Source organism: Bufo gargarizans, chromosome 5, assembly GCF_014858855.1.
Source record: "Bufo gargarizans isolate SCDJY-AF-19 chromosome 5, ASM1485885v1, whole genome shotgun sequence".
NCBI lineage: Eukaryota > Metazoa > Chordata > Amphibia > Anura > Bufonidae > Bufo > Bufo gargarizans.
The window spans coordinates 179,196,729-179,221,457 of NC_058084.1; the positions used below are offsets into that span (position 1 = coordinate 179,196,729).

Below are 24,729 nucleotides of genomic sequence, written 5' to 3' on the forward strand. Positions count from 1 at the left end.
TTCACAGCAGTTGTCACAGTTAAGGCTATGCATGGATTGGCAGATGTTAAATGTCTCAAGTTCTTACAGGTCTTCCAGTATCTGTGCTTTCTCTCTTATCCAGTCAAAAAGGGGTGTAATATATCTCTTTCTGTCTCTGTATCAATCTCTGTTATCTTCAAATTGCAGTACAACGAATACCCAGCAGTGGCGTGTAGTTACTTAGCAGAAAGATACTGTCTCCCAAGTATGCCAGCTTTCCTATTCTCCGGAGCAGAGTGCTATGAAGTCCACAGCTACAATATATGCACCTTAGCTCTAAAGGCTTTTTACCATGTAACTCTTCCTCAGAGGCTGGTGGCTTGGCTCTGTTTCCTTCTATCCTCTTCTGTTGGCGGCTCTCACCAATCCCAGTGCTGCTCTGCTGGCTTCCTTCTCTCTCACTGCCCAGTCTCCCACTACTATTAACAGAGGTGGGCACACCCTTACTATTGTTACGATGGCCCGCTAGTTTGTACTGTATTCACAGTCCTTGGTGCAGTACCCCAGAAAATAAGTTAGTGCAAAGAGGTAATTACTGTAATTATATTGTTAAGTTAAATGTTCTGATTTGTTATATTTGTGTACCTGATAGCATTGTATGGACAGCTAAGGGTTAGCACTTTGGCAGATCCAGTTAGGCTGCCAGTAGATGGGTCTACCCCCTGGTCAGTCAGTGGGAATTCTAGCTGTGCTACCGTGAAGAGCTACATGTGCAAGCTGGACAGAGCTAGGCCAGAGCTCAGAAAACCTTTCTATGTGAGACTTCTACTGCCAAGGAAGCTACTTTACCATCAAAGTCCTCCAGAGAGAAGGACATTACAAGGTCTAGGATCCACAAGGACATGCACTGGAGTCAGACAGCAAGGTATTGTGCACGTTTATGGCAGGGGGACCTTACTGCTGTGAGAGGGAAGTGCAGAAGCTTATCAAGAACTTCATTGCACACCCAAAGTTCTGCAGAGAGACATCACAGAGACAGGGAGGAGTACTACAACCTTCATAATTGCAGCTGTCCATACGCTGCCCTCGGCGGAGTATTGCACCGTGTTATATGTTATAGTCATATGTACTATTACTCCTATTCTGAACTTTGGTAAACAGAGACTTATTTATTGATACCAACTGGCCTGGTTATTGACTCCACCATTTACTGGACATTGCACCAATCCTCCCACCTTGCAGCCAGACCAACACCTAACATCAAGAGCACCCCAACTATAACCAGGCAGGAGCCCCAACATCAGGGTGTGCCCTGAGGAAATAAAGGGTGTGCCCTTCTGTCACTGCACAGACCCAGGGAGTACATATTGCCATGGTGACTTGTGAGTACTACTACTGCCCTCAGGGTTACAACTATTACTGCTATCCTCCTCGCCTCCCCTCCGGGTCGCTGCATCAGGGCAAAATTGAATACACAGAATAAATCCACAATTTAACACATTAACCCCTTATGCAGTGGTACATAATGTGGCATTATTTTTCTCCTAGGCTTATCATTGTATTGGTAAAAAAAAAAAATATATATAGGGGTGATTGATGGTTATATGTGGTCTGCTTGCTATGTCTTTGGTTCATTTAAATATCCTCAACATTTTATATGAATTAGATCTGAGTATAAAGCTGCATATATAGATCTGCATTTGTTATAGAAGCGTATATATATGTGTGTCTTTGTACCACATTTCTCCTTCCTAACTTCTTTCTTTTTTCTAGGGGACTGTCCTTTACCACACAGCACCCCACCTGTTAGTCAGCTGCCTTCTCTGAGATCAGACCACCATCATTACCCTACCATTGATGAGCCCCTTCCTCCAAGTAAAGGCATTTTTGTCATTTTTAGTTCTTTCTGTAGAGCACTGTTCATACTGACATCAATGTGATGGATCCATTATCATCCATTATGATCCCTCATGGCCTATTTTCCCCCCTTTTCAGTTATAACGGGACAGTCAATTTAGCTGTTCTTTTACTGGATAAAATAGAACAACTTGTTACACTATTCTATCAGCTGAAACCTGATGGAAAAATATAATGCAAGAGTGAAGAGAGCCTTAAAAGGGTTGTCTCACGTCAGCAAATGGTCCGTATTTCTGGCTCCGTATCCGTCCCGCAATTTTGCGAAACGGGTGCGGACCCATTCATTTCAATGGGGCCGCAAAAGATGCGGACAGCACATGTCCGCATCTAATCTATAGTCCCATTCCATGGCCCCGTGAAAAAGATAAAAATGCCTATTCTTGTCCACGATTGCGGACAAGAATAGGACATGCTCTATCAAAGGGCTGGCCATTTACAGCCCACAAAATGAATAAAGCACAGAGATGGTATCCTTGTTTTGCGAATTTGCAAATTGCGCACCACAAAACACTTACGGATGTCTGAATGGACCCTAACTTCAGTCTGTTCCTCTGCTGAAGATGTGAATATAGCCTTATCTCTATAGACTCTACAGAGATGTTTCCATGCCAAAGCACATATTTACCTTTGACCACCATTTTACAGATCATATATAATATAATTTAAAAGAACGAGTAACTATGTATATAAGTATTAAGGGGTTGTCCAAGTTATTTTTATTGATGGCCTATCCTCAGAATAGGTCATCAATATCAGATCAGAGGGGATCCGACTGCCGATCAGCTGTATGAAGAGAAGGCGTTCATGACGTCGCATCCGCAGTGGTGAGCAGGTGTAATTACACATAAGCCGTCTTATTCATTTCAATGGGACGGCTTGTACCTATACACTTGTATAGGAGCGATCCGTCCCATTGAAATAAATAGGACGGCCTGGGTGTAATTACACCTGCTCACCACTGCGGATGCGACGGCAAGCAGGTAAACAATGAAGAAGAGGCAGCGCTGGCACGGCGCGCACCTTCTCTTCAAACAGTTGATCGGCGGGGGTGCCGGGTGTTTGACTTCGCCAATCTGATATTGATGACCTATCCTGATAATAGGTCATCAATATGAACAGCCCGGACAACCCCTTTAAATTGTCATATAAATTCTACCTGAGCTTTTACACTGCAGTAGGTCAGTAAGGATGAGGGAATTGATTGTAGAGAGATTGGAGAGATAGACAGAGAGAAAGACTTTTTCCAGGCATTTAAAGTGAATCTGTCAGCTCCAAACCACCCTCCAAACTAGAGTAAGCGGTGTATAGTGTAAGTGACGCAGAGTCCGGATATGTCACTTTTATCTTCATATTCACTTGCATTCTGACGCTGTTCTCCCACACACCAGCAGTAAAATGCACTGAGAGGACTCCTGAGCTCCTGCACGTACTAGAGAGGACTCAAAGAGGAGTCCTCTTAGGGCATTTTACTGCTGGTTTGTGGGAGGACAGTGTCGTAATGCAAATTAGTAAGAAGATAAAAATGACATAATCAGGCTCAGCACCACTTACACTTAGGGGGTTTGGAGCTGATAGGTTCCTTTTAAAGAACTTAACATTTTGGTAAAAATCGATTTGCTCCCAAAGAAAATTTTAGGAAACTCACTCATCTCCAGTACTGATCCTGGTGAGAAGTGCACAAGCGTTTAGCCAAAATAGAATGCTGGGAAATTTCAGCTCTGAAGCCTTTAAAATTGTGAATGCAGCTCATGACTATAATACAGGCTGAGTACTCATACATGGTGTGATTTTATGTATTTTCTGATCTTTTCACATAGATATTTTCTATAAATAACAGTAAAATGGTGTTTAAAGGTGAACATATGGCTTACACAAAAACACACCATTGTTTTTACTGTGTCGTTCTCTAAAATTATTTCAATTTTACTGAGCGACAGAAATGGAATCCGTAGAATCAGTTTGGCTATACTGACTTAACTTACTGCGTGTTAAAAAAAAATGATACGATATACATGAGATACTGTACAATAATGTAAGTTTGGGTAATGCTTGATGTAATTGTTTTCATCTCTTGCAAGACCACTTTTGATATAAGTAAATCAATAAAAATGCCGGTGAAATTTACATATACAGTAAACTGTATGGAATTTTTTAGAACTTTTCTTCTAATACGTTTCTATGTAACCTAGACTGGGAGGCTCGGATTGATAGCCATGGCAGGGTCTTTTACGTGGATCACGTGAACCGCACTACAACATGGCAGAGACCTACAACAGCTGCAACACCAGATGGAATAAGTAGGTCTGGGTCCATCCAGCAGATGGAGCAATTAAACCGCAGGTTGGTATGAGACTAGGTATATCTGGAAAGGAAATATGTAGCATTATGTACAGCATTTAAAAATACTGTCTGTTCCATGAGCCTTAAAGGGGTGATGGACAATTAATACCTGCCCCATGGTACATTTTTTTGAAATAATGGAACTGAATTGCTGCCTCTTGGAGGCCACTTCAAAAGTGTTAGAAACAATATGAAATTCTACATGATACCTATATTTTCACCCATGTGGAATTATTCATGAGGCATTGGGGAGATTATGAATTTGCAGGAAAAATTTGGGAAAAGTTCAAGGGGTATGAATACTTTTTTAAGACACTGTAAACATGAATTCTGCCTTTCCCTTTGTACTTATTGTAAATGTTTTATGCATTGAAACATGAAGGTATCAAAATATCCAGAGAACCATTGCAACAGAAAGGCCAGAAGAAGAAGCTGGTGGCCGAAGTGATAGACTCTCTGGGGTTGAGGATTCAGAGACTGATCTGTCACAACCAAATTCAGGTACTGCTAGATTATAATCCGTGAACAGGGGCGTAACTACCATAACGGCAGGCCATGCGACTGCTATGGGGCCCAAGGCAAGAGGGGGCCCAGTCTTAGTTGCCATTATCTCCTTTTCTACTGAAAACTTGGTCAGAACTCTACCCTTTAAAGGAACAACTTTTCTCAAATCAGGCAGTGGAAAAATGGCCCAAGGGTCATTGAAAAGGGTTTAGGCAGAAACCCTTCTGTCCTGTGTGGGGGTCTGGTTTGATCTTTGCTATGGGGCCTTTGCCTCTCCATGTACGCCACTGTCAGTAACATTTAAAAAACATAGTAAATCAGTTTTATAAAAGTAGTATAGAATAATATACCTGCATCTGGATGAATTGGCAGTATATTTAAAGGAGTATTCCGAATATATTTAGTTATCCCCTATCCACAGGATAGTGGATAACTATTAGATCGGTGGGGGTCCTACTGATGGGATCCCCACTGACCATGAGAACAGGGACTCCGCAACCAAAATAAAAAAGTGGAGTGCTCTGGAACTCCCATAGAAATGAATGGAGTGCCCATATTAGAATCTCGTAAAAACCCTTTTAAATACTGTGATTGTTTAGGAAATATTTCAGGAGGCTAAAAACTAAAGCTGCATTCTGTAAATCTGCATTTCTGACTCAGTATCAAGACTTCGGTGAAATCATTGTAAATCGAAGAAAGTTAAATACTTTATAGTACTGTAATGGCCTCATGATCAAAACAGCCTTGTTGTCGCTCGCAACCAATCAGAGTCCAGCTTTTATTTTCTAAACTGCACCATTCAAATAAGAGCTGGATTGTAATTGGGTCTATCAGTAGCAATTCTCTGTACTATATGAGGCCTATGATGTGCGGACATCCCTGAAGCTCTATCAGCAGCTGTCTCCTTTTTCTATTTCATAGAGCTCAGAAGAGACGCAACGTTAACACCAATAAACTCTCAGAAAATAACCCTGTTATTACAGTCTCCAGCTGTCAAGTTTATAACCAACCCAGAGTTCTTTACTGTGCTGCATGCAAACTATGTGAGTATTCAGGAGCAAATGATGAAGGTATTGTTATGGTCATTTGACATCATTTATGAGCCTTGTTGTCTGTGGCGACCAGTTGAACTGCAGCTTTCATTTTCTGAAGAGCAGTTGGCATAGCTGTTTGATTGAAAATGATAAAAAATTCTGTTAATCACAGTTGTCAAGTGGTGTAACTATAGGGGTCGCAGTCACAAACAGGTCTCAGGGGGCCCAAAGGCCTGTGCCACATGCAAACCTTTAGGGTCAGCCACTCAAGACACACAAATTGGAGAAAGGGATCCTCAGGAAGGGCATGGGACATTGTGTAACATCCACCGTACATGCCGTATTTGCATGAAGTATGGAGGGCACTCAAGAGCTGAGTTCTCTACGTACACAGCAGCTGACACACACTGGCATTGGCCAGGATTGGAGATAACTCCAATCTCCATCACCTAACCTATCAGATGAAATCTGCAACAAAATGCACATCTAAAACATGCAGATTTTGCCACGGATTTGGCTGGGAACTGAGGTCAAGCATATCTTTTGCACCAGGTCTGAAGAGAGTTAAGTTACAGTCTTGATAACAGCTTAAGAGCTCATTCACAATGCAAAGTCTTGTGCACAGAGCCTGTATAGCTGCCTTAGTATGGAATTGTACCGCCACTGTGTTTTGCGGTACAGGCTCAGTCCGAGTTTGTACCACAATTTATTTTCATTAGAGGATAACTGTCATATTTTCACTCAAAATTAGATTTTCATATATGTTGTTGCTGCTGTGGTGATATTCCATAATCACTAATTATTGTGTTCACATACCACTTGTTTAATAAGACTCCGTCCATAGCAACCGCTCCTCACAAGACTTCTTTCTGACTGTCTTCTCAAGATGGCCGCAGATGCCCTTACCCAGAGGCTGAGACCTCCCTACCTAACTACCCAGAATTCATTCGGCTCATCTCGGGAACGCGCAGCCTCACCCCAACCAATCGGCTTTCTCAAGACTTAAACACTCCCTCTTCCTCCTGAGTAGTGTTGATCGCGAATATTCTAATTGCGATTTTTTTATCGCAAATATCAGCCCTATCCCGGTCCGACGGGAGCGCGCATGCAGCGTTCGGGACTGCCCACTACTACGTTCTCTGTCTTCTGTATATAGAAGATAGGAGACGGAGGACACCTACGCCACACCACTGAAATGCCTGGGGGAGGAAAGAACATGCTGCAATTACTAGGTAATTCAATACCTATACAAAAGTATTAACTAGGGAACTAAAGTAAACTTAGTCCAATTACATAAAAAAAAATGACAGTTACCCTTTAAAATCTGGAAAAGAATCCAATATAGTGATATTGTGAAAGAGGGTTGGAACCTTGGTTTGCTGATATTTTGGGCAAAAGAGCCCTGTACAGGATCACAAGTTCATTTCATAAATTGATGCTGAAAAACATAGAGGGAGATTATGGCTTCGTTCACATCTCCATTTGGAGATCTGGGAGGCTGTTCCGGCACAAAGCAGCCTGCCGGATCTCAACGGATCCTCTCTGTTACCACCGGATTGACTGCAATTGAGCACCGGTGTGACCTCATTGACAGCAATGAGATCCAGCAACGATCCGAAGATTTCCAGCATAAATGCTGGGTTTCGGCCAGACATAAAACGTTTCATGCAACATTTGTTTTTGTCCGGCTGACATTCAGCATTTGTACGGGATCTCCCCCAAAAATAAAAAAACGAATAAAACAATAAAGCTTATATTACGTCACTGGGCTATTAAATAAGGTCTCTAAAATTAAGGGCTCATGCCCTTGACCATAGCTTCTTTTGTGGTCCGAAATTGGGGATCCGCAAAACACGGATACCGGCTGTGTGCGTTCCGCATTTTGCCCATAGAACTGTCCTATCCTTGTCTGTAATACAGACAAGAATAAGACATGTTCTATTTTTTTGCGGGTGCCGCAGAACAGACATACAGATGCGGGCAGCACATGGTGTGCTGTTCGCATCTTTTGCAGCCCTATTGAAGTGAATGGATCCGCATCTGACCCACAAAAAAATGCGGATCGGATGCGGGCTAATACAATGGTTGAGTGCATGAGCCCTAAAGGGGTTTGCAGTGTTGGAAAAATATGTGTACTATCTTCTAGAAACAGCACCACACCTTTCTATAGTGCAGTTGCAGCTCATCCAGTGGACAGATGTGGCACTGCTCTGGAAGAAAGCAGCCATGTTTTTCCAATTTCACAAACCACCTTTAAATAACTCGGTGCTGGTTGTGAATATGCACATACTCTCTAAAGTCTCTATTAATTTGTGGTTTCATTGCATTTCATAATCATAAACATATGTTCTCATCATCTTTGTGGCAATTCCATTAAACGGTTGTCCCATCTCATACATTGATGGCATAATCAATTTCAGATAGGTGCAGGTCCCACTCTGGGACCTGCACCTATCTTTAAACAGGGACCTCCAAAATGAACAAGGGGTCACCCCATAAGAGCGGCCACCCTCCATTCACTTGTGAATGATGAAAATAATCAAGTGCTGGCTTGGCTATTTCGAGAACTCCCATAGAAGTGAATAGAGAGGGGCTGCGCTTGTGTGTTGTGCTTTCTATTCACTTCTATGGGAGTTCTGGAAATAGCTGAGCGCACTCGCACAACTTTTTCAGAACTGCCATAGAAGTGAATAGAGAGTACGACACGCAGGAGGAGTGCATTCTTCTTCACTTTGTTAATATACAAGACATATAAGACTTGGTTTTGAGCAGTGTCTCCGTTCTGTGCAGGACAGACATACATTTATGTGCTCATACGCCAGTTTTCATTAGTGCACCTGAATTCTATAAAGCACATGTGTGTTTTCCAACTTTAAAACATGTTTCCTTGAAGGAAAAATATCACTCAGGCTTTGAGATGGTGTCAGTACCTCAAGAAGCAACAATTTTCAGTTAGATTTTCCTACAATAAATTACTCATATCTCACACATGATTAATAGCTTTATGACCACTTAATGTCACGAAGCAGGTCTACAGGTGAGTCGTGACATGAATAGAAAAAATATGGAGAGTAATTTATCATGAGGGTGATATTTGAAGTCAGTTTTGCAGGATTCTGTGTTGGCGTACTGTGAACCAAATTAATCAGATGTTGCCCATTGTTTGTTAAATTTGATACATTTTTAAAGGCTATGTACACCTTCGGATGCATTTTTTTATGATTGTATTTTACTCATTTTTGGCTAAAAATGTATTTTTCAATTGGCCTTTATTAAAAATATTGAGCCGTTCTGTCACAAAGGGTTAACTGTTTTTCTAACTGCGTGACTGGTACTTTCACTTTGACTGTGTGCCAGTCATCTAATAATCCTTATCTCTAAACTACTAAAAGGTCATAAACACTTATTTAATCCACATTCTTATCAGGAAGATAAGAACTGAGCTGTAATGAGTCTCTATATTGTCAGAGATCAGAGGTAAGGAGTCCGTCAGCTCCTGGTCTGACAGAAAAGACAAGAAAAAAAGGGTGCTACTAGAGCATGTCAGCTCTGTACAGAAAAAAGGATGCCATATTTTAAATAAAGAACAATTAAAAAATATATTTGTAGCTCAGAATAAGTACAATAGAATAATAAAAGAAATTGCCCCCAAAGGTGCACATAGCCATTAAACCTAACACTTTTGCCAAAAAGAGTTACTCCAGTTTTCTCCACATACTGGAGTGATTTTGCAACTTTTGTAGAAAGTCTATGGGACCGTCTTCACTATAGTGCTCAGCAGTGAGAATCATTCTAGTAATCATTCTAAAGATCAGTGGGGGTCTCAGCCCTGAGACCCCCGCCAATCAACAAATTTGATATGTCCCTATGACATATCAAAAGTTTCAAAAAAGTGGAGTTACTCTTTAAAGTAAAAAAAAAAAAAAAAACAACAACATATTAGCAGTACGGTTTGGGCTTTCTTCTAGTTTGCTATAAATACAATATGAAAGCGTTGGGCTGCAATTAATCTCAAAATCTATGTTTTCCCCCATTTCAGAGTGCCTACAGAGTGTTCACTAACAGCACCTGTTTGAAGCACATGATTCTGAAAATCCGAAGGGACGCCAGGAATTTTGAACGGTATCAGCACAACAGAGACTTGGTGAACTTCATCAACATGTTTGCTGACACTAGGCTGGAGTTGCCCCGTGGCTGGGAAATTAAAACTGACCAACAGGGAAAGGTACAATCTGAAAAAAAAAGCATGAAATGAAACAACTTTACTAATTGTCTTGATTCAAAATACTGATCATTTTGTGTTTACAGCTCCTATGCAGATCTCTGTGTCTCCATGATTAAACTTTTTCTCGCGCCAGTTGCAGTACCTCAGTGGGCTACTGCAAAAGGTTAACTGGCTACTTAATAGGTTAATGTCCATTGTTAATGTACTTTTTCTATGTGATGTTTGCAATCCTAAAGCTGAAATGGGAACACCATTTGACTATATACACACAAACAAAGTTAATATAGTAACTTTTAAGTAACGGCCGTCACACGGCCATTTTCCGCTTCAATGAAAGTCTATGAGGCTATTCACATGGCCATTTTTTTAAAGGCCAGTGAATAACGGCCACCAAAAAATAGGACATGTCCTATCTTTGGCCGTTTTCACTGCTAGACGGAGCCCATTGATATCAATGGGACCGTTTTTAACAGCCGCTTAGACAGGAGTGCACACCCATTAAAAAAGGGGTTAAAAAAAATCACTCACTTCATCCACTTGCACACATAGAGTCAATCGCTCCGTTCTTAATTGTGAAGGACCTGTCGAAGGACCTGCGCATAGCATGACAATTTCACCACACGAAGCTGGGAGCGCGCAGTTCCTTCAGAGTCAAGATAGGAACGACTGCCCCTGCGCATGGAAGTGGATGAGGTGAGTGATTTTTTTGTTGTTAATAAATAGGGATATTCACATGGGTATATGATTTCCGCCTGTATTTGAAATCCGCAGCATGTCATAGTTTCGTGTGTATTTGCTTCAAAATACGCACATTATAGTCTATGGGAATGCATCAAGAATGCAGGAAGGAAGTAATGCGCATGTAAATCTACATCTCGTGGCCAAAAGTTTTGAGAATGACAAAAACATTAGTTTTCACAAAGTTTGCTGCTAAACTGCTTTTAGATCTTTGTTTCAGTTGTTTCTGTGATGTAGTGAAATATAATTACACGCACTTCATACGTTTCAAAGGCTTTTATCGACAATTACATGACATTTATGCAAAGAGTCAGTATTTGCAGTGTTGGCCCTTCTTTTTCAGGATCTCTGCAATTCGACTGGGCATGCTCTCAATCAACTTCTGGGCCAATTACTGACTGATAGCAACCCATTCTTTCATAATCACTTCTTGGAGTTTGTCAGAATTAGTGGGTTTTTGTTTGTCTACCCGCCTCTTGAGGATTGACCACAAGTTCTCAATGGGATTAAGATCTGGGGAGTTTCCAGGCCATGGACCCAAAATGTCAACATTTTGTTCCCCGAGCCACTTAGTTATCACTTTTGCCTTATAGCACAGTGCTCCATCGTGCTGGAAAATGCATTGTTCTTCACCAAACAGTTGTTGGATTGTTGGAAGAAGTTGCTGTTGGAGGGTGTTTTGGTACCATTCTTTATTCATGGCTGTGTTTTTGGGCAAAATTGTGAGTGAGCCCATTCCCTTGGATGAGAAGCAACCCCACACATGAATGGTCTCAGGATGCTTTACTGTTGGCATGACACAGGACTGATGGTAGCGCTCACCTTTTCTTCTCCGGACAAGACTTTTTCCTGATGCCCCAAACAATCGGAAAGAGGCTTTATCGGAGAATAAGACTTTGCCCCAGTCCTTAGCAGTCCATTCAGCAAACTTTCTGCAGAATATCAATCTGTTCCTGATGTTTTTTTTGGAGAGAAGTGGCTTCTTTGCTGCCCTTCTTGACACCAGGCCATCTTCCAAAAGTCTTCGCCTCACTGTGCGTGCAGATGCGCTCACACCTGCCTGCTGCCATTCCTGAGCAAGCTCTGCACTGGTGGCACTCCGATCCCGCTGCTGAATCCTCTTTAGGAGACGATCCTGGCGCTTGCTGGACTTTCTTGGACACCCTGAAGCCTTCTTAACAAGAATTGAACCTCTTTCCTTGAAGTTCTTGATGATCCTATAAATTGTTGATTGAGGAGCAATATTAGTAGCCACAATATCCTTGCCTGTGAAGCCATTTTTATGCAACGGAATGATGGCTGCACGTGTTTCTTTGCTGGTCACCATGGTTAACAATAGAAGAACAATGATTTCAAGCATCAGCTTCCTTTTAACAGGTCAAGTCTGCCATTTTAACCCAATCAGCCTGACATAATGATCTCCAGCCTTGTGCTCGTCAACATTCTCACCTGAGTTAACAAGACGATTACTGAAATGATCTCGGCAGGTCCTTTAATGATAGCAATGAAATGCAGTGGAAAGGTTATTTTGGGATTAAGTTAATTTTCATGGCAAAGAAGGTCTATGCAATTCATCTGATCACTCTTCATAACATTCTGGAGTATATGCAAATTGCTATTATAAAAACTTAAGCAGCAACTTTTCCAATTTCCAATATTTATGTAATTCTCAAAACTTTTGGCCACGACTGTACACTCACCTAAAGAATTATTAGGAACACCTGTTCTATTTCTCATTAATGCGGTTATCTAGTCAACCAATCACATGGCAGTTGCTTCAATGCATGTAGGGTTGTGGTCTTGGTCAAGACAATCTCTTGAACTCCAAACTGAATGTCAGAATGGGAAAGAAAGGTGATTTAAGCAATTTTGAGCGTGGCATGGTTGTTGGTGCCAGACGGGCTGGTCTGAGTATTTCACAATCTGCTCAGTTACTGGGATTTTCACGCACAACCATTTCTAGGGTTTACAAAGAATGGTGTGAAAAGGGAAAAACATCCATTATGCGTCAGTCCTGTGGGCGAAAATGCCTTGTTGATGCTAGAGGTCACAGGAGAATGGGCCGACTGATTCAAACTGATAGAAGAGCAGCGTTGACTGAAATAACCACTTGTTACTACCGAGGTATGCAGCAAAGCATTTGTGAAGCCACAACACGCACAACCTTGAGGCGGATGGGCTACAACAGCAGAAGACCCCACCGGGTACCACTCATCTCCACTACAAATAGGAAAAAGAGGCTACAATTTGCACGAGCTCACCAAAATTGGACTGTTGAAGACTGGAAAAATGTTGCCTGGTCTGATGAGTCTCGATTTCTGTTGAGACATTCAAATGGTAGAGTCCGAATTTGGCGTAAACAGAATGTGAACATGTATCCATCATTCTTTGTTACCACTGTGCAGGCTGGTGGTGGTGGTGTAATGGTGTGGGGGATGTTTTCTGGGCACACTTTAGGCCCCTTAGTGCCAATTGGCCATCGTTTAAATGCCACGGGCTACCTGAGCATTGTTTCTGACCATGTCCATCCCTTCATGACCACCATGTACCCATCCTCTGATGGCTACTTCCAGCAGGATAATGCACCATGTCACAAAGCTTGAATCATTTCAAATTGGTTTCTTGAACATGACAATGAGTTCACTGTACTAAAATGGCCCCCACAGTCACCAGATCTCAACCCAATAGAGCATCTTTGGGATGTGGTGGAACGGGAGCTTCGTGCCCTGGATGTGCATCCCTCAAATCTCCATCAACTGCAAGATGCTATCCTATCAATATGGGCCAACATTTCTAAAGAATGCTATCAGCACCTTGTTGAATCAATGCCTTGTAGAATTAAGGCAGTTCTGAAGGCAAAAGGGGGTCCAACACCGTATTAGTATGGTGTTCCTATATAATTCTTTAGGTGAGTGTATATGAATTACTGAAGCAATAATGATAACCATCTGGAGGGCATATCATCCGGAATCCATGGGTATTCCGGACAATTTCTATACACTTGTGTGGAAAAGGCCTAATAGGGAGGAAGTATCTACATCTATGCAGAAGTGAGACCTGCTGCAAAGAATCCTCATCCTCGCATCCCAACAAACTACCACCATCCTCTGAGAGAGAGAGAAAGACATACATAGTATACATACTGTTGAGAACCAATTTAAAGGACTGGTGCAAGTGCAATCACTACTCTATAGCATCTGGCCTTACTGCTAGTGGAAAGGATTTATTGCTGCAGTGCCCACCACGCTTTTACCACTGATTAGCTACCCATTCGAGGATCGACACCCCACTGTGGCAACTGTAGTAAATATTATGAATGTGCCACCCTTTAGTTGACTTGGAAAGTGGTTTGGATCTGATAGAGAGAGACTCAGCCATCTAACTGCCGATAATCCTATGTTCAGCTTTGGAAGAATTGTGCATGTACTCCTGAGAGACAGAACTGAATGCTGCCAGTCTAACTCTACAGGTGAAACTCAAAAAATTAGAATATCATGCAAAAGTCCATTTATTTCAGTAATGCTAATTAAAAGGAAATTCATTAATGCAGCTTAAAATTAGAATTTTCTAGGTTTAGTATTCTAGGCTCAAAGTGTCACACGCTAGTCAGCTAATTAACCCACCATACCCCCTGAGCAAAGGGTACCTCAAAATTGTGACTTTGGGGTTTCATAAGCTATAAGCCAAAATCATCCAAATTATAACAAATAAAGGCTTGAAATATCTCGCTTTGCATGTAATGAGTCTATCTCATATGTTAGTTTCACCTTTTAAGTTGCATTACTGAAATAAATGAACTTTGCATGATATTCAAATTTTTCGAGTTTCACCTGTATGTAATCTGATTCAGCAGTCATATACTCTTCCACCTGTCTTCCACTTCTTGCTACTTTGTCTGTCTTTTACTAGCAAGCAGTGGGGGGCAGATGGAAGAGTATGACAGTAGGATCAGACTACATAGGTTTTGTTTATTAGCTATACCAAGGATACACAGCGGTGTTCATCAGAGCTTTAGACTACTTTGAAAGTTGCTTCTTGCATGATTTATTATGGGCCTTTGGAAATCTTGAGATGGTCCTGCTCTATCCCTTCCCACATCTATATCTCCTCCATTTTTCCCACCTTCCTCTATATCTAATTTGTTTCTCCCTCTGTCTCTGTCCCTCCTGTCATTTCCCTCTTGCTCTCCTCACTCCTCACCTTTGTCTTACTCTCTCAACAGCATTCTCTCTGTCTTGATCCCTCTCTTTTTACCTTTACTTCTTCCTTCTTTCTCCTCTTTCTCCTGCTACTGCATCTGTTAACATGCTTATGTATTTTTTCCAGTCTTTCTTTGTAGATCATAACAGTCGAGCAACAACATTTATTGATCCACGAATACCTCTTCAAAATGGCCGACTTCCAAATCATTTGACTCATAGGCAGCATCTTCAGAGGCTTAGGAGTTACAGCGCAGGAGAGGTAATTCCTTCAGAACTTTCCATAATGCAAATAACATTGTTGGATAGTGTTTAGCATTGTTCTCTAGCTGTGATGAGACACTGGGCATCATTTTAATATAATGCTAATGGTTTGGTATATTCACTAGTATGTTTTTAACATATGCCAAGGATTATTAGGAAACCATAAATGGATATATAGGCAGTTCCCACTGCTTCCAAAAAACACTACCCACAGGTCAAAAATTACAAGCTCCTACAACTCAATCACTTTGCACCTACAGTTCTGCTGCAGGCTGTACTGTATTTGATTGCAAACTCTTGCATTTTTTTATTTGCATGTATGTGTTCTGCTAGGCATCAGAGGTTTCCAGAAACAGAGGGGCATCACTGTTAGCAAGACCAGGCAACAGTTTGGTGTCTGCAATAAGAAGTCAGCATCAGCAGGAAACAGTACCCTTAGGTAAGTCGAAATATGCATATACTAAAAATTTCAGCTGACAAAACGGGTAGACTTTAGACCATTTTATTCTGCTGAACTCTGGGATAAAGTCAATTTGACATCCTGCTTTTTTGAGGGTGCACATACTTGGAAAATCAACAATGCCAAACAACAGACGTGCACCCCATCAATGGAGGCCTAAATCATAGAACAAGGGAGAGATTGATCTGCCAAGCGTCACCAACTTATTATTTTATCTTATGGGGGTGTTATGCAGAACGACAGCCTTCACAGTCCAAAGGTGAAAACCAGATGATTCAGAAAGCATCTGCCTTAGGCCTCATGCACACGACCGTTTTTTTTTAAGGTCCGCAAAAACGGGGTCCGTAGGTCCGTGATCCGTGACCGTTTTTTCGTCCGTGGGTCTTCCTTGATTTTTGGAGGATCCACGGACATGAAAAATGAAAAAAAAATCAAAGTCAAGTTTGCCATTGAAATGATAGGAAAAACGGACACGGATCACGGACACGGATGACAATCTTGTGTGCATCCATGTTTTTTCACAGACCCATTGACTTGAATGGGTCCGTGAACCGTTGGCCGTGAAAAAAATAGGACAGGTCATATTTTTTTCACGGCCAGGAAACACGGATCACGGAAGCGGCTGCCAAACGGTGCATTTTCCGATTTTTCCACGGACCCATTGAAAGTCAATGGGTCCGCGAAAAAAAACGGAAAACGGCACAACGGCCACGGATGCACACAACGGTCGTGTGCATGAGGCCTTAAATGGTAACCAAACCTTTGGTAGACGTGCTCATAGCAACAAAGTATTGATCCAGCATCAAGATAAAAGCAACTCCTTTTATTGAAAAATCACATAAAAAAATGTCTGTACTGCACTGCCAGGTACCTCCAATGAGTTTTGATCCTAGAGTTGATCTTACTTATGGTTGATCAATTGTATGATCGAAATGCATTGGTAGTACCAGGCAGTGTGGTACAAGTTTTTGATGTGATTATTTAATAAAAGGAGTCATTTTTATCCTGGTGTTGGATCAATACGTTATTCCTTGGATTCATCACATCATTGGAGCCAGATCCATACCCCAAGATTTGCCACCCAGATTCAGCCAGCAGTTTTTTCTGTATTTCCAGGCAGAAGTGCTCATACAGAGAGGTGTAGCTTGCTGCAGAAGACAGACTGGCGATGGCCTTATAGACTTTCTGTGGATCCATATACAGTATATGGAGTTTGTACACTACAAGCTCTTCCCTTACAGGAGAGACAAGCAGTGTCAATGAAAGCCAAATATGAGAACACTAAGATGAGAACGTCTGCCCCTTCATTTTATTGATTGTGGGGGCTTTAGCACTCAGACCTCAAAACCTCTGATGTGTCACTACAACATATATGAAAGTTTAGTTACACCTAACTCTGACCCTAATTACCTATTCCTCCATGTCATACTTACTGTACAAGGGTCGAAACAACTGAGATATGGATTGTTGTTTGGTTGGTTCTCTAATTGGGGAGCTCTTTGTACCTTTGGAGCCTTATAAATATGATTTTGAAGTGTGACAATGATGGAAAATGAATTCACCCTTGATTTTCAGTTTTAGTATCATTATTGTGATAACTAGAGATGAGCGAATTTTTTAAAAATTCAATTCGGTCGGTTCACTGAATTTTCAGAAAAGATTCGATCCAAATTTATTTGTAGCGAATCGCGTTTAAAAAACAGCTATTTCCTGGCTGCAGAGAGCCTGTAAAGTGGTGACGAACACTGTGCCTTGCAGTAACACGCATAGGGAGTCTGCTGCGGTAGTGAAACAATACTGTGAGTCAGTATGACACACAGATGACAGGCATCACTCTTAGAATCACTGCACATTTCACTTATTTGGGCAGTTACGGGGCCAAAACTGACCAACTAACTTAAGTGTGAACGAGTCAAGAAGAAGCACACTCCTTTTACACTGTTGTCAGCTGATTCCACATAGCTATCTACAGAACCTGGTCTATTAAACGCTTATACAAGTAGAGCCCCCCAACAGAGTGGAGAGGGTATCAGCAGTAAGTTTGTGTTGACGTCACTGATTATTTGGTCCTTTCTCTGATCCGTCAGAACAATAACCCCCAAAAAACGGATGCTGTCTGTTGAGCATCCGCTTTCACTGGGTCAGCAGTTGGTCAGTAATCCATCAGTATTGCTAATGCCCAAAAAACCGGAGTGGATCCAAAACGTGAATGGAATATTTGCATGTCTTCTGTGTTTTGTACCCAAGCCAATTCTGATGGGACCATATCATACAGGCCTTACAGCTGCTACATAGACAGGATCGGTTGTGCCTCTCATATTTCCTTACTTCTGACAGATCAGAAGAAAGGTCAAATAAATGATGTCAACCAGGCCAAAAAGGCAAAATAGTGCCCCAGTCATGAAGTGGGGAGGATGGGAACAGCATAAGAAGTCCACAAAGTGGCCCAATGACATAGTGGTGAGGTGGCAGCAGCATGAGGAGACCACAGAGTGGCCCAGTGACAGAGTGGGGAGGTGGCAGCAGCATGAGGAGACCATAGAGTGCCCAGTGACATAGTATTGAGGTAGCAGCAGCATGAGGAGACCACAGAAAAGTGATGTGGTAGCAGCATGAGGAGACCACAGAATGGCCCAGTGACATAGTGTTGAGGTTGCAGCAGCATGAGGAGACCACAGAGTAATGTTGTGGCGGCAGCAGCATGAGAAGACCACAGAGTGGCCCATTGATATAGTGTTGAGGTAGCAGCAGCATGAGGAGACCACAGAGTGGTGATGTGGCAGCAGCATGAGGAGACCACAGAGTAACCCAGAGACAAAGTATTGATGTAGCAGCAGCATGAGGAGACCACAGAATGGCCCAGTGACATAGTGGTGAGGTGGCAGCAGCATGAGAAGACCACAGAGTAGTTATGTGGCAGCAACAGCATGAGGATACCACAGAGAGGCCCAGTGACATAGTGTTGAGGTAGCAGCAACATGAGGAGGAGACCACAGAGTAGTGAGGTGGCAGCAGCATGAGGAGACCACAGAGTAGTGAAGTGGTAGCAGCATGAGGAGACCACATAGTAGTGAGATGCCACCAGCATGAGGAGACCACAGAGTTGTGAGGTGGCAGCAGCATGAGGAGACCACAGAGTTGTGAGGTGGCAGCAGCATGAGGAGACCACAGAGTGGTGATGTGGCAGCAGCATGAGGAGACCACAGAGTGGCCCAGTGACAGAGTGGGGAGGTGGCAGCAGCAAGTTTGTGTTGTCGTTACTGATTTTTTTGTCCTTTCTCTGATCCGTCAGAACAATAACCCCCAAAAAATGGATGCTGTCTGTTGAGCATCCGCCTTCACTGGGTCAGCAGTTGGTCAGTAATCCATCAGTATTGCTAATGCCAAAAAAAAAAAGGAGTGGATCCAAAACGTGAATGGAATATTTGCATGTCTTCTGTGTTTTGTACCCAAGCCAATTCTGATGGGACCATATCATACAGGCCTTACAGCTGCTACAAAGACAGGATCGGTTGTGCCTCTCATATTTCCTTACTTCTGACAGATCAGAAGAAAGGTCAAATAAATGATGATGTCAACCAGGCCAAAAAGGCAAAATAGTGCCCCAGTCATGAAGTGGGGAGGGTGGGAACAGCATAAGAAGTCCACAAAGTGGCCCAATGACATAGTGGTGAGGTGGCAGCAGCACCACTGGTACTGCTCCTTCCCCTTCCCCCAGCAGCCATGGCACTGAAACATGAGTGCAGAGGCCCCCCCCAGGCAGACCTACACAAGGATGGGCGATGGTGCACATAGGCAGCGGCCAACTGACTACATAGGAGGGTCTAACATGGTGGAGAGCCAGTAGTCATCCCTCTGGCGAATGGTGACAATTCAGCTGTCACTACGCAAGCAAATAAGCATGTATCGGGCAATTTGCACAAGTGACTCGGAGGGACTTCCTGCCTCCATCTCCACTGCATACTGCCACGGTGTGTCTGGGTCCTCTGCCTCCTCTTTCTCATCTCCTTGTAGCTCCTCTGGCTGCTCCTGCTCCTCCTCTCCTATTCCCTGTGTAGAAAAACCACCCATTTCTCTACACATTGCTTGTGCTCGAATGTCCTCCTCCTCTTTTAGTTGAGCCCCCACAGGGCTCATGTGGCCGTGGCATGTAGTCGCCACGTCTCCTGTCCCCTGGCCAGACAGATTTAGTAGCATCTGTTCCAGGACATGAATCAGTGGAATGACGTTGTTCATCCTGTAGTCCTGGCAACTGACAAATAAAGTGGCCTCCTCAAAGGGCCCGAGCAAACGGCAGGTGTCACGCATGAGCTGCCACTGGATAACATCGAAGTTACACAGGGGAGTACCTCTGTCCGCCTGTATCATCAAGAAATCGTTATTGGCCTTTCTCTGTTCATACAATCGGTCCAACATATAGAGGGTGGAATTTCACGGGGTAGAAACGTTGCCTATGTTTGGGGGATGCTGTTCTGCATCTGCAGCTCAAGGAGGGTATGCTTTGCGGTGTACGAGTGGCTGAAGTGCATGTAAAGTTTCCTGGCCATTTTCAAGATGTCTTGCAGATGGGCGGAAGACTTCCGGAACCGCTTTACAACCATTTTGAACACATGCACCATGCAGGGCGCATGGCTCAGTCCTCCTTGACGCAAAGCCGACACCATGTTCTTCTCGTTGTCGGTTACCATGGTTCCGATTTTGAGATGTCGAGGAGAAAGACAGGATTCGATTTCTTGATGAAGGACTCGGAGCAGTTCCTCCCCTGTGTGACTCCGTTCGCCCAGGCAAACTAGGTGCAGAACAGGGTGACACTGCCGTGCCCTGCACATGTGGTATGCTGGTGGGGCACTGTGAATTGTCCCTGCAGTGGAGGCTGAAGACACAGTGTAATATGAGGAGGCAGAGGCGGACATTGTCACAGGACCAACGGTGTGACAATGTGGAGGTGGAAGCAGCATCACCTGGCCAAGTTGCTGGTGTGGCTGGTCAGGAACCATATTTACCCAGTGGGCCGTAAAGGATATATATTGTCCTTGACCGTAGTTACAGCTCCACACATCTGCGCTGCCGTGCACTTTGGCAGACACCGACAGGCTCAAGGACTGGCCCACCTTCTGTTCTACATATGTGTGCAGGGTTGGTACTGCCTTTTTGACCAAAAAATGATGGCTTGGGACTCTCTACCACAGCTCGGCACAAGCCATCAGTTCTCTGAAAGATGCAGAGTCCACCACTTGGAAAGGAAGGGACTGCAGCACCAGCAACTTGGCCAGGAGCATGTTCAGCTTCTGCGCTGTTGGATGAGTGCATGTATACTGCTGTCTCTTGGTAATCGCTTTGGTGATCGATTGCTGACGGAATAAATGACGAGGAGTAGGAGGAGCAGGAGCATCAGGACCAGCAGATGATGGGAAGGACAGACAGCTCCCTTTGGCTGAGGTGGTGGAGCATTGAATGCCTGAATCCGGGTGTGTGCCACTGGGTGATGCAGTGGTTGCTGCGGCAGGCTGGACCACCACATCGGAGCCACGGTTCTCTCAAACCACCTTATGGTGACACTGCATTTGTTAACGCAGTGCGGTGGTGCCAACATTGGCACCCTGCCCACGCTTCACCTTCTGCCCACAAGTTCGGCAAATGGTCATGTTCGGCGGCCTAACAAAAAATTGCCACACCGCAAAGTATGACATTTTCCCCCCAACACTCTGTACTGACTGCCTGCTACCACTGCCTCCATGAACCCCTGCACCGCTACTTCCTGGGCAGGTAGTCAACGTTTGGCTCCCGACCTCCCACTGCTGCCACCCTGCTGACTCACGGCCACGCTACCACCTTACTGGCTCAGCCGATGCCTCATGCGCAAGGTGCCACCCTTTTCTCCTGATAATGATGAAGCTCCTTCTTCACCCGGCTCCCAAGTGCGATCAGCTTCATTATCATCCACTACTGTCTGCACGTCACTGATGTCCCTATCAATGGTCTCAGGGACAGGAGCCTGACAGCTCGCAACATCAGCTCCCACGCGACTCTCATCATCACTACTTGCCCGCCTACCGGAGGAAGCGGCAGATCTCTTCTCCAGTGTCAGATGTCACTTGCAACAAACTCGAAGACCGAGTCAACCATTCAAGCACCTCTGGGTTGCTGGTCAAGACACGACTGCTAGATGACACCGGGAGCTCAGGCCTCTCGCTGTGACTTCTGCTGCCATCTCCCCCCCCCCCCCTTCTGCTGCTGCCTGCAACAAACATTTTGGCCACTGCCCGTTCCCTTTGAAGTGCCAGTCACTTATCTGTCTTACATGCTGTTAGATAAAATAATTAAATTAAAAGGAAATTAATACACTCCCAAAAAAAGCTGTGGAACAATGTAACTTGACCACAGAGGCGCAAATAAAACGTACTTGTTTTTTCCACTAATACACCCCAAAAAGGCTGTAGTACAATGTAACTGCATTGCAGAACGCAAATAAGATGTACTTTTTTACACTTATACACCCTCAAAAAAGGCTGTAGAACAATGTAACTGCACTGCAGAACGGCACATAAGACATACTTTTTATACCTTTACAACACCCCAAAAAAAGTGTGCAGTACAAAGTAACTGCACCGCAGAACGGCAAATAAGGTGTACTTTTTTTTTACACTTATACACCCCAAAAAAAGCTGTAGTACAAAGTAACGGCACCGCAGAATGCCAAATAAGATGTCCTTTTTTTACCCTTACTGTATACACCCCAAAAAGGCTGTAGTACAATGTAACTGCACTGCAGAACAGCAAACAATACGTACCTTTTTTTTACACTTATACACACCAAAAAAAGCTGTAGAACAATGTAACTGCACCGCAGAACGGCAAATAAGACATACCTTTTTTCACACTTATACTCCCCAAAAAAATCTGTAGTACAAAGTAACTGCACCGCAGAACGGCAAATAAGATGTACTTTTTTTATACTTATACACCCCCAAAAAAGCTGTAGAACAATGTAACTGCACCACAGAATACGGTGTGAATCAAATTTTTCCTGAAATTCGGATTTCATTCCACTTCGTCAACTTTGATTCGCTCATCTCTAGTGATAACATTAAAAGACAAATATTAACCAATATCCTCCTGTTCATGCTGTGTCATTTAGGGTTACCCTCAAGATTTTAAGTTACTGTAAAAGATTTTAGAAGACAGCAGCCATTGCAATACTTATATCTGGCTAATAGAACTATATTTAAAGGGGTTATCATCATTATATCAGACCTCACATAGTGCCTGACCTGCAGTGGTGATCATACTTACCTGATGTGAGCAACCTGCTCCCCTGATATGAACAACCTGTTGACGGGGGGCAAGGGCGATGACCCGCGCTTCTCTTGCGTCACATGAACAACTCCCTTCTCCCATCATCTGGATGTTTATATCAGCACACCATGGAGAAGAAAAGCCATCTGGGGAGCGAAACAGATCGAACCCAGCAGCTGGGACCAGGTAAGTATGATCACCACTGCGGGTGGACCGCTCTGTGAGGTCTGATATTGTATAGGATAACCCCTTTAAATAATACTTTTTTTAAACCAAGTTCAGATTTTTGTGATGCATTCATTGTAAAGAGAAAACATTTTCTTTTTTTCAGCGTATAATGACAAGATTGTTGCATTTCTGAGACAGCCAAATATTTTTGAGATGCTTCAAGAACGTCAGACAAGTTTAGCAAGAAATCATGCACTCAGGTACTTGTCCCATTATGTAAAACACACTGACCCAGATTTACTAATCCTAATAATGGAGTCTAGACCTGTACCAGATTTATCACAGGGCCTCAGGCTGGATGAATAATGTGGGGCAGAGACAGACACTTTCTCTGAATCTATACCAACTATTGGTTGGCTTACTTTGATAGTGCTTAAATTTTGGTGCTAAATGGAGCATCTTAGGCCTTGCCCCCTTCCCGCAAAGCTCTGCTCACTTTCTGCTAAGTCTCGCCCCCTTGTTGAGCAGTTGCAGGGAACAAAAGTGTAGGAAACTTAGATGCGCCAAATTGTGTCAATTTGTTCCACCTTTTTAGACAGATTTTTGGAGCAGACACATTAGTAAATCTGGGCCACTATCCTCAGGATTAATTGGTACGCAGTGTGACTGTGAATGGCATGATATACACATGATATTTATCAAAACTGATGTAAAGAAATACTTGCATACTTGTCCATAGCAACCAATCAGATTGCACCTTTCATTTTCCAAAGAAGAACTCAAAACTAAAAGGTGGAGTCTGATAGGTTTCTATGGGCAGTTTTCCTTTACACCACTTTTGATAAATCTCCCCCAATATGTTAGATCTTTCAGTTTATCAAAGGATGTAGAGCCTATTAGATGGAGCGATTATCATTTGAATTTGAAATGATCATTACATGTAATGGCAATAAATTGTTTGCTCTACATGGATCAGGCAAATCTGCCTGACAGAAAGATTATTCTTAGTTCCCGTCACATGTCCTCATCTAATCAGAAACCTGCCAGTTATTGGCAGTGTAAATGCTCTAGGTGGCGAACGAGCAATAATCGCAATAACGAGGAAACAGCGATCTGGAAAGTGTGGCGTCCATTTGTATTCATCCCCCCTGAGCCAATACTTTGTAGGACCACCTTTCACTGCAATTATAGTTGCAAGTCTTTTGCGGTATGTCTCTACCATCTTTGCACATATCAAGGCTGACATTTTTGCCCATTCTTCTTTGCAAAATAGCTCAAGCTCAGTCAGGTTGGATGGAGAGCGTCTGGGAACAGCGATTTTCAATATCCCTAAGTCTTCAGATTTCCAATTTTCCCAGTGCTTTAATATTTATGATTTATCCTCTCATGTTACAGGGAGAAGATTCATTACATTCGAACAGAGGGCACTCATGGTCTTGAGAAACTGTCTTGTGATGCTGATTTAGTTATCCTTCTAAGGTACAGCAAGTCAAGAAATGGCAGACCTACCTGAAAATCTATGTCTCTCTTAGAACATTTTACAGTTATAGTCAATCTTAAAGGGGTATTCCCATATGAGACAATGGGGGCATATCTCTAGGCACGGATCCTACCTATATTGAG

At 43.1% G+C, this 24,729-nt stretch overlaps 1 protein-coding gene across 1 annotated transcript in view; it reads left to right on the forward strand.

The window, feature by feature from the left end:
• Positions 1-24,729, forward strand: part of HECW1 (HECT, C2 and WW domain containing E3 ubiquitin protein ligase 1) — a 227,039-nt gene that overhangs the window by 136,108 nt on the left and 66,202 nt on the right. Inside the window, exons 9-17 of the mRNA XM_044294350.1 lie at positions 1,735-1,836; positions 4,068-4,218; positions 4,601-4,719; positions 5,644-5,765; positions 9,796-9,981; positions 15,046-15,180; positions 15,516-15,621; positions 23,270-23,366; positions 24,502-24,585. Coding sequence (XP_044150285.1) covers positions 1,735-1,836; positions 4,068-4,218; positions 4,601-4,719; positions 5,644-5,765; positions 9,796-9,981; positions 15,046-15,180; positions 15,516-15,621; positions 23,270-23,366; positions 24,502-24,585 — 1,102 coding nt within the window. The remainder of the gene's footprint in view (positions 1-1,734; positions 1,837-4,067; positions 4,219-4,600; positions 4,720-5,643; positions 5,766-9,795; positions 9,982-15,045; positions 15,181-15,515; positions 15,622-23,269; positions 23,367-24,501; positions 24,586-24,729) is intronic.